At 40.3% G+C, this 11,229-nt stretch overlaps 1 protein-coding gene and 1 long non-coding RNA gene across 2 annotated transcripts; one reads left to right on the plus strand and one right to left on the minus strand.

The window, feature by feature from the left end:
- Positions 1–650: 650 nt before the first annotated feature.
- LOC144518506 (uncharacterized) lies at positions 651–3,125 on the minus strand. The gene is made up of 4 exons (XR_013502010.1): positions 2,893–3,125; positions 2,180–2,253; positions 1,789–1,931; positions 651–1,484 (listed from the first exon to the last, which is right to left on the minus strand). It is a non-coding gene; the product is annotated as an uncharacterized LOC144518506 (long non-coding RNA).
- Positions 3,126–3,610: 485 nt separating this feature from the next.
- Positions 3,611–11,185, plus strand: LOC144518509 (monocarboxylate transporter 13). The gene is made up of 5 exons (XM_078251235.1): positions 3,611–3,667; positions 6,614–6,855; positions 6,940–7,083; positions 8,838–9,620; positions 9,949–11,185. Exons 2-5 carry the CDS (start codon positions 6,657–6,659, stop codon positions 10,128–10,130), a joined length of 1,308 nt encoding a protein of 435 aa, XP_078107361.1. The 5' UTR covers positions 3,611–3,667; positions 6,614–6,656; the 3' UTR covers positions 10,131–11,185.
- Positions 11,186–11,229: the final 44 nt, after the last annotated feature.

An 11,229-nucleotide genomic window follows, 5' to 3' on the forward strand; every position in this document is an offset into this window, starting at 1 on the left:
ATCTCATACAATAGGATGCATTTCTGTAGATTAACTACCCAACAGTATATAAAGGAGTTAAATTGGTACAACTTTTAACATCTACAGCAGTAAAATACAACATACACAACATTTATAAGCGCATTTTGCTGATAATACTTTTACTTAAGTTAGGTTGTGAATGCAGGACTTTTACTTTCATTAGTATTTCATGTCTGTGGTTTTACTCATTTCAAGACTGTTGTCGAGTAAGTTGAGTCCGGCCACCTTAAAAGTCTGCAATGTGCAATATGTACTAAACACACCTTATTATGTAACTGCAGTAATTGAGACCATAGTTTTGAGGGGGACATGAAGGGCTTTCCACCAAATGTCTTAACGTCACTTTTACAGTAGAAGTCAAATGTCCCTGGAGGTAATTTGGTTTATTGACAGTTGAGTAGTCGGAACGTTAAAATAATACTCCACCTAAGAAAAAGAAATAAAACTGATGAAAAGTCCAAATATATATATATCAAAATGATGATTTTTCTATGTCTAAAATGTGAGATAGTAAATTATTTTTTTTACAATTTGTGGCCGGGTTGCTCAGTGGGTAGAGCAGGCACACATATACTTGGAGGTTCATGCCTCAACGCAGAGGTCCAGGGTTTAATCTCTCTCTCTCTCTCTCTCTCTCTCTCTCTCTCTCTCTCTCTCTCTCAAATAAAGGCAGAAAAGCCCAAAAAATAAGTCTACAATTTTGACTTACTATAAGTATTTTTATTTTTCCTGGTGAAAATGTACTTCCACAGCTTTGCAGATTCAAGTTTCCAAAGCCAACCCAGCTTAAAAGGAAAAAGTACAGCCTGATCTCTTTACAAAAGGATCTTTGCCTTTTAATTTTTTTACAAAATTATGAATTCACTTATTCTCCCTTGTGAAAATCCAGCCATATGCACAGACATTTATGGAAATGAACCTACTGTAATAATTCAAAATCAATTAAATGTGCAGTAAGCAATGCTGCGCGAAGATTGAACTCAACTGCCAAACAAATACAAACTTATGGAACTATTTTATTCTAAGCAAACCTCAAGTATCAAACAAAAATCACTAACTCAAGCAAAACAATTGTCACCTCAAAAGGTAAAACTTAAAACTTGCAAACAAAACATTTGTGTAGTCGTAAACTACTGGTCTTTTATTTGTTTGATAGTATGTCCTTTTGTTTACAGTTCCCCCTGATTATTTCTCAATGATCAGTCTTTTGCTCTATCACGTTTTGCAGTTGAGATACAATGGACTTAGAAACTACAAGTACACAAACAAAACTAACAAAAGATTATTGTAAGTGTTAATTGAGTATCTCAGCAAAATGTCATCAGTACATACTTTATCAGTTGCAACCCTAGCTGTTTGAAGCCTTAGCACACGTAGTGTTTCCTCCACAGAGAGACCAAAGGCTCCTCTCCCTCTGCTTTGACCACGGCCTCTTGGTTGGTCTGCCTGCTGCCTGATGTGAGCTGTGATAGAAAAGTATAACAAACTTCCTTACATAAATCAAATGGTAACAAAGTTCTTTTTTGACAACTGCGGCTTCTTAGCTCGGGTGATTTACAATAAAAATAATTCACTTTTAAATAGCCATTAGCAAATGTTTAAGATTAAAAAAACACTATGAACACTTCCCTTCTGCTGACCTGCTTGCAAATGCAACGGAAGACATGTTATTAGAGTTAGGATAGCCAGTCTTTGTCATAACTAGGAAAGTACAGATGAACATTCTTGTCTAATGTATATATGCAAAATATGATAGGGTTATCAAACCTGGCTTAACTTTACAGGTACTCTCCCCTGCACCATCTTTAGGCCTGCAGCGTCACTCTCCTTTCTCTCTCTCTCTCTCCTATGAGGCACCTCTCCTAGGGCATGGGTCTGAGTTGAGTGGTTTCTGCGGGTTATCTTCTTGGCTGTAAATGTAGCTATCATTACTGAGTTTGTTTTTATGCTATGCTATAATAAAGCACATAACTATAAAGATGAACCATAATCAGTGGTAACATTGCATATTTACGTGTCTGTCAACGTCTAGATAGAATACATTATATTCACAGCTAGCATTGTGTATGATCTATTGTATTATCAGACCAATAACAACCACAACAATTTGTAGTTAGCTGAATAATAATTTGTCATAATAGACCATATACTGACCTACCTGGGACCATAGACAGTATGCCTGGGACAGCATCATCTGCTGGTGTGCTGAAGGTCCCACAATGCTTCATTGTTCTACAGAGAGAAGAAGATAATTAATGCAGCTCCATTGAGTAGGCCTTACTTAGCCTACGTGATTTCCCATGGAAAATTTGCTATTTCAATTTTTTTTAATTTTGTATGTATTTTTTTTAACAAAGCTTGTCATGGCATGCACTTATTTCGTTATCTAACCGGAAATGAAAACTACTTCTACAGCGCGCGCGCGCGCACACACACACACTACAGTAACGTACAGTAAGCCAACGTTATTTGGCTTGGCTAGCGATGGTTTTAGCTAGATAACGTTAGCAGGCTAACGTTAATTATTTTCAAGCTTACAGGAATAAACACTTTTTTTTCTTTTTTCTTTTTTTTTTTAGGAATAAACATTCTTTTGTTCTAATCTAGTCTGCATGACAGAGGTCGGCTCCAAGACTGATACACAAAAGGTTTCTTCCTGTGGTGACAAAGAGCTTCCTCCTGTAGCTATGCTAAATGTCAGACATGATCTAATTAACACAATAAGCTGCACCAAACATCAGCATTGTTTTAACCTTTTTAAACTCAACACTAGCTAGTACCTTAGCACAACGAAACAACAAACGTCTAGTGACCATGCTAGCAACGTACATCACAGACAATATATATGATCACTTTACGATGATTACTTACACTTTATTAATCTTGTAGGAATCCGCTGTTGCTAGCTGCACTGAACGTCAGGGCACTGAGCTGTCAGTCAAACGTACTTGTGGCCGGGTTGCGTCAGTGGGTACTGAGATATAGGTATAGATATAGGCTACTGAGAGGTTTATGCCTCGAACTCGAACGACGCAGAGGTGCAGCATTCGAATCCGACCTGTGACGATTTTCTGCATGTCTTCCCCCCCTCTCTCTCTCGCCTAGCTGTCCTATCAAAATATAGGCTGAAAAGCCCCAAAAAAGTATCTTTAAAAAATAAAAAAAATAAAAAAAAAAAGTACTCCTAGCCAATGGGGACGCACGATGCACCCATGTGAGACCCGCCCACGCGAGAGGTGTGAGTTGGAAATACAAACGAGAAAGCTGGGAGCGCAAATGGAAACGTGATATAGAGAGAGCAAAAGACTGAGAAAGAAGCAGGGGGGACTGTAAACAAAAGGACATAAGCCCTACTATCAAACAAATAAAAGACCAATAGTTTACGACTACACAAATGTTGTATTTGCAAGTTTTAAGTTTTACCTTTAAGATAACAATTTTTTTGTTTTGAGTTAGTGGTTTTTGTTCAATACTTCATTAATTTATGACACAAAAATAATCAACCACCCCCCCTTCAGAAGCTCCGCCTCCAAGATTCACGGACTGGCCGGCCGGCGCAGTATGCTGACAACCCCCCCCCCTCCCTACCCCCAGCAGCAACACAAATGTTGAGGACGCCAGGAGCTGGGTCGTAGCAGAAAGAAAGGTGAGCTTGTTATACGTTTGTATTAGTTAACTATGTTTGTTTTTTGATTAAACTGCTAAAAAGCCTTGAAAAACAATATACAGAAACATCAGTAATTCAGTCTTAAGACTTAGAGTCTTAGTCTTAGACTTAAATTGTTCCCTTGTGTTTTCTTGTTAGCCGAGGTTTTGAGGCTGTAGCCTACTTTATGATGCTGTTGTATTGGTCTGGTGAACTGTCTTATACTCACATGTATAAAGGAGCAAAAAAACATTAGAAAATTCCACAAAAATAGGAGTTAGGCCTATTGCTGAACTTGTTTGTTTGATTGCACGGCCAGAGTTACATTTTCCAGTGGGGGGGAAGTTACTAAATACAATTTTGAGGTAGCCTACATTATTTACCTACTTCCTTTTTATGATACTTCTTTAGAGGGAAACATTGCACTTTTTACTCCACTAAAATTATCTGACAGCTACAGTCACAGGGCTTTACTTGTACACTACATTAAATAAAACATGTGATGTTCTTGTAAAATACAATGCACTAGTAGTTTCCACTACAGTAGTAATGCAGAACCAGTCCCTACCCTGGTATTACTGAGTTATTTGCTGATAATACTTTACATTTTTTTACATTGTGCTATTGGTACCTTTTAAGTAAAATATCGGAATACTTCTTTTATCACTGGAATTCCAATCTCACAAAATGCTACAGAAATTAAATCCAATTTAAAGATGGACAACGCAACTTTTTTAAAATTCAATTCAGATCCAATGTTTATTCTGTTTGACACAGTTATTTAGCCTACAGCTGATAGTTCAGGTGTTTCCCACACATAGACCAATGTGTGGCGGTGCCACGGTCGAAGCATCGACAACACGGATGACAGGTTAGCCTCTCCCTGTTAATGCACGTGCTAGAAAGAGGTTTGCTAATGTTTTAAAGACCACGCCGAAATATTCACTCTGACATTCTGGTTCTGCTTTGGATGCCGTCAAGCGAGATCTCTGATCGTAATCAGTCCTTCACTGACCAATCAGCATTCATTAGCAGAATGTTAGCGTGTTATGGGCAACAACGACTCAACCTGTAAGAAATCGAAAGGACACAAGTACTCGTTCATTCAACTTTTGACCTATAATCCATGTTGAACTTGCAAAAACTACAATCAAATCTGAGATTTCTCAACGACAATCAGGCGAAAGAGACACATTTAGCCGTCTAGCTCCATAGAGTCCCATTCATTTAGCACTGGACCGCGATCACCCCCAGTGGAACTCTGGTGGAACTGCAACCAAATTCGGTACAATGACGCTGAATAGGGAGTGGAACCAATACATCCATGAGTGGAACGGCTTCCCGTAGACGGGCTTTGGTGGAACTCATGCTGAAGAGGAGGGGGGGTGTCAGTACCCGATCTGTGCTGCCTGCACGATCCGTCACGAGGATTTACGACACTGCACGAATCACGATCTGTTCCACGCTTCTGACGTTAGCCTCTGCCGGGAAGCTAACGTTAGTTTAGCTAACAGCTAATTCGGCTAACCGCTAGCTGATTCAGTCTAAAATAACGTTAACTCAAACTTAACACTGGGTAAAGCCGTCTACAGCTGACGTAACAGCCGTTATATATGTTAACGGTTATTTTCAGGTTTTATTTTGAGGGTCTTTTAAAGTTATTACATGCTGTCTCAGCTAGCGGTTAGCCGAATTAGCTGTGGTTTATGGGATGAGTAATTCTTCGCTCTGAGATGACGATATGTACATGTCTTGTACCTTTGACTTTTTGGGGATTTTCTGTTCGTTTTTTTACTCAAAATGATACGTTGTATGCTTATGAGTCATGTACCACCTGGTTAGCCTAAGGCATGGTCTAAAACTCTTTATATAGGGATTTTTCCAGACGTCAATGGGAGAAATTAATGGGAAATTTACTTCCGGAACCCAAGGTCTCTCAGAGGAGGGGCGGGACTGTTGAGCTCTAGACGGCGGCCCTGCCTACACACCGCTCCTCCCACCGTGCACACAGCATCTGTCACCTTTTTTGTGGAATTTTCTAATGTTTTTTGCTCCTTTTATAAATATAGGCCTACAAAATGAGTATAACATAGTTCAAACACCAGACCAATACAACAGCATCATAAAGTAGGCTACAGCCTCAAAACCTCGGCTAACAAGAAAACGCAAGGGAACAATTTAAGTGGCCTAGGTAAACTGACTGAATTACTGATATTTCTGTATATTGAACTTGTGAATTTTCACAAGTTCACGAAAGGTTGGTATCTATCTCGTGAACACCTTTACAATCACACCTTAAAAAGTGCTATAAAAATATTTTATATTCTGAATACAATGTTGTCAATGTGTTAATGTTGGAGTCCCGTCCCGACTCTTAGCAAACAAGCGATTGTGCCTGCTTTAGAAAGTTAACTAATCACAAGTTTGCGGTAAAATGCAGTTGGGTTGTCGAGGTCAAAACACTAGCTATATGTAGCAGCTGTGAATCAAATAAAAGTAGGCTATAATAAATAATGTTATGTCATTTTTACTCTTGCACTGAATGTCCAGATGAGTATTGAAAAGTATTTTCCGCGACTGAAAAAGGCACATGTTGAGGAGGAGGACCAGCCTGAACCGGAGGTATCAGTCTGAAACAGAGCTCAACAGTCCGACCAGTGTAATTAGTTATGTTATTAATTTGTTTACAATATTTTCAGGCTTCATCCAGTGAAGGACAGGGTCAGGGAGAGAGAGAGAGAGCGAGAGAGAGATAGATTTGTTAGGCATTGAAGTAGGAGAGGAGGACAGCATCCAACAGCGTGTCGCGCGCCCCCCCCGCCATAAATTGCTTTCTATTCTGTGGGAAACACTGCGGTAGGCTATCTATGTGAATTTTGCATGGTCATTTTCATGAGCCTTGCCTACCCTGGAGCTTTATCACTTTGTTGCATGACAACCTTTCAGCGCAGGCAGGAGAGCAGCCTGCAGAGTAGGCCTAGCAGTGAAGATGAAGTCCAGCAGGACACCTCCGGACGGGGGGTACGGCTGGGTGGTGGTGATGTCGGCCTTTTTCATCATGGGTCTCACTGCTGCCGTCCTCAAGAACTTCGGCCTCTTCTTCCTGGACATCCAGAGTCACTTTGGAGTTCTGACCAGCACCACCTCATTGGTCACCTCTACTACAATCGCCGTTTTTCACCTGGGAGGTAAAGATATGGTTTTCAGCTTGAAGTTCTTAGTTGTTTTCAACTCAAGATTGTTTTTGTTAGTGTTTTCATTATCTCTTTCAGCCCCAGTGGCCAGTGTGCTGACCTTACAGTTTTCTCAGCGAGTGGTCATCATAGTCGGCGGTTTGCTGTCTGCCTCCGGGATGTTGCTGGCGTCTCTGGACCTCAGTCTGCCCTGGCTCTACCTCACCATGGGCGTTCTGCAAGGTAGCACCCTCAGGACATAGTGTGAACCCCAGGAAGCATTGATGCTCTTTTCACTTACTTTGTTTGGTCAGTTTTAGTTTGAGGAATACCACATTGAAATAGCCACCTAGTTAGACACTTGTGGTGCTTTAAAGGGATAGTTCAGATTTGTGGGGTTGTATGAGGTACTTATCCATAGTCCGTGTATTACCTTAGATGGTGGTCGACATGCCCCCAGTTTGAATAAACAGGACAGGCACGGAAGTTAAGAAATGTACTGGTGGTACTGATGGTGGCAGCAGCTTAACGAATTTTAGCCACCTAAAAAAAACATTGTTAGTTTAATTGAATACTGTATTTAGAATATATTTATCGCTTTACCTTGCCATCAGACAGTCCTGTTTGAGTTTACGTGGGGAGGAATTGTAATCTTTATTTATACTCTTATCAAAGCCACCAGACTCCATTGACAAAAAAAATGCAATTTTACCTAACAGGACATCAAAACAGGGCTGTCTGACAGCAAGGTAAAGTGGTAAAAATATTCTAAATATAGCATACACTTTAACTGATATTGATTTCTTCAGGTGGGCCTTCTTAGGTGGAAAAAAATGTTTTGCTGCATCCACAGTAGTACATTGGGTAGCTTCCGTGTCAGGGCTCTTGCCTTCTTCTCCAAACTGAGGGCATGTCGACCAACAGCCATCTATGGATAAGTAGGCTACCTCATACAACCCCTCGTCAAAAAAATCCGAATTATCCCTTTAACCTTTTAACTGCAGTAGTATGCAACTTTGGGGTCAGGACCCCTCGAAGGGGTTTCAGAATAAGAAGAAAAAAACATTGGAGTGCTCAGAAGTTCAAATAAATCATTAAGGTGCTCTTTGGAAAGGAACGCAAAAGAGAAAAAAAAGGCCTAAGGTCTAAGGCCTTCTTCTTGCTTTATTTAAATGGCTATTTCATATCAAAATCTCAGGACATTGAAAATAGAACTGGGTAGCAACCCAAGCATAGCTGCACAAACGCCCTTCTCCAGAGTGTGAAGAAGTCTGCTTGTGCCACTATACGCGTAAAGGTAATTGCTGTATTTTTGCACACTTGTAAATAAAGAAAGGGGTATTGTATGGTCTATAGGGGGGAAAGGAAACCATATTGAGTGATTCAGGTCTTTTCCCAATGATAGTGAGCTAGAAGACAGTGATCAGTGAATCATTTTTCAGAGGCAGTTGTATAGCTTTCACCAGCCAACACACAGAAAACCATATATTGTTGGCACTAATACAGTAGACGATTTATTACAGAAGAGGAGGCCAGAAGATTTTGGTTCAATAAATATATGTTTTTTTAAATACAGAAATATTTCATAAAGAGACAAGGAGCTAATACAACTCCTCTAATGCATATCAGAAAATTAATCAGCAACTATTTTAAGAATTGTTAGTTAATTCTTTTTAAGTATAAATGCTTAGAATGCGCTGCTTCCAGCCTCCTGAAATGATATATCAATTGAACTGAAAATATTCTGAGATTTTCTGAGAGTTTATAGACAAAACAATTAAGCAATTAATTGAGAAAATAATAACTGACAATGAAAATAATTGTTAGTTGCAGCCCTAATGCATATGTTGCTTGTTCACACTTAATATTAATTCTTCTACAGAAATGGTGGGTAGGTGGTTAGAAGGTGACCACTTGTTTGGTTAATACATTATCAGAGGACCTCAATCATCCAAAAATAAATTAGATGGTTAAAGGTTTCCATCTTCTGTTTCCAGGAACAGGCATTTGCCTCTCGTGGATCCCTGCTAACAGCATGGTGAGCCACTACTTTGTAAGGTGGCGTCCCATGGCCTACGCCATTGCCAGCTCTGGGGAGTGTGTCTTCGCCGTCTTGTTCAGCCCCTTCTTCCAGTGGCTAATTGAGACGTACGGCTGGCAGGGTGCCTTGCTTATCATCGGAGGCCTTCAGCTCAACCTGTGTGTCTGCGGTGCTCTCATGAGACCCCTGGAGGCAATCCAGAGCCCGTTACAGAAAACCAAATACAATCTAGAAGGCGATGCTGCTGTGCTCCCACCAAAGAGGAAGGTTATCTTCCAGTTCTCCCTGATGAGAAAACCTGAACTACTCCTCTACATTCTGTTTGCCATCTTCGCAGCGGCAGGGTTTTTCATCCCACCTCTCTTTCTGGTGCCCTTCGCAAACAGTTTAGGGATGGGTAAGTACTGGCCAGCCTTCACCCTATCTATCCTGGCATTAGCAGACATGGTGGGGAGGCTGCTCTGCGGGTGGATGGCCAATATGAAGCTGGTGAGGAACCTGCAGCTGCTTACCATCGTGGTCACTCTGCTCGGGGTGGTGCTCCTGCTGCTGCCCATAAGCCACAACTACTGGACCCTCGTGGCCTTTGCCTCGCTCTACGGCTTCCTGTTTGGCTGCGTGGTGGCCATTCACATCACCTCCATCGTGGACATTGTAACCCTGGAGGGATTTGACAGTGGACTGGGGCTTTTTATGCTTTTCAGGAGCGTCGGTGGATTCATCGGTCCACCTGCTGCAGGTGATCAGTCAGTGTTTAGATTGTCAGGTAGAAAAGAAAATATGGTAGACTGAATATGCAGCCACAGTGATTTGTCAACTGGATATCTTATAGCCATGGTAGCGGTGTGAAATTATGATGGGTGGTGTCGTTCTGGAATATCACATAAGAAATTCATTTAAAAAAAAGTCATAGTATAGTGTGCCATATTAAATCATAGTACGGTATGCCATAACAATTCCATAAAAGTCATACAGTAGTATAGTATGTCAGATAGATTTTATAATAAATTGATAAAGTATATCATACTGTTCATTTATTTACTTCTTGTTCTGTGTTTCTTGTGCAGGCTGGCTGGTGGACCAGACAAACGACTACAGCGCTGCCTTCTACCTCTCAGGCGTCTCCTTCATATTATCAGCAGTGTTTGTTGCCCTGGTCGACCACTTTGTTCAGAGGAGAACACTAATGGAGGCTGAAGTTCATCAGGCGATCATCCAGGACGACTCAGAAGCAGGAAAAGTCAAGTGAGACTCTGTTTCATGAGGATGTTTACCTTTTTATGAGACTGGTTTATGTCATTAACCGTGTCAGTCCCAGCAGAATCTGGGAAATTACTTGAAATACCTTTTCTAAATTACATGAATTGCTAAAGTAAGATAGACAAATCATACGCAATTATAGAATTATAGATAATAGCACACTATAAAACATTAAAAGCTTTTCTGAAAATTAAAAAAAAAAACTTTGATCATGTAGCTAGATTTTGAGATAATTAGCCTACTTTGGTCTGTACTAAGGGCTAATGTACAAAAATACTATTAAAAGCTTAAACCAGTGTTTTTTAAAGTCTGAGACTGTGAGCTTCCCCTCAGGCAAAGAGCTGTTCAATCTCAAAACGGCACGTTTCCTGGGAACGGTGTGCAACGGCTTAAGTTATGTTTTCTTCTTTGGTGGGTGTGTCTCTCGATTATTGGCTGTGTTCCAGGTGATACCCAGTCAGTAGAGACGTGTCTGTAAACCCGTGGTAATAAAAAGGCACTTGCGCACACAACAGGATGTCCAACGCACCCTGTTTCAGTTTTAAAAAACGTCACTTGCTTAGCCTTTCTCAATTTTTGGATGCCTATGGGATCATGACAATGTTATTTGAACCCAAAGACACTGAACAGTTGAGCCAAGAATAACATTTATTTATTAAGAAAAGTCATTATTTTTCTTAATCTGTAGGAGTCGCTGAAATATACAGTATTTCTCTCTTTTGAATACACACTCGTGAGCTGTGTATCCCCGCTTCACAACAACAGTGTGTACATGTTGGAGAAAAAAAACGAATTGTCACACTAATACTACTGAGCAAATTCAAGTACTGCAGAGAAAAAGAGAAAAAAAACCCGGAGCCCAACTCTTTATTCCCTCTGCTATTAAGCAGCCTTAAGCCTTAGACGCATAAGCAGAACGGGATGAAACAATCACTGAAGCAATTGGCATTTACATTGGCATATTATATTACATTATATATTATCTTATCTAGCCAAGGTGGGAACTAATTGTGACACCTCATAATGCACACGTTTTCTTTTTTATTATCCTATTTGTTTTGTATGGTTAGTTTCATAGCATGAGAGCT

Source organism: Sander vitreus, chromosome 5 (assembly GCF_031162955.1).
Source record: "Sander vitreus isolate 19-12246 chromosome 5, sanVit1, whole genome shotgun sequence".
NCBI classification, from domain to species: domain Eukaryota; kingdom Metazoa; phylum Chordata; class Actinopteri; order Perciformes; family Percidae; genus Sander; species Sander vitreus.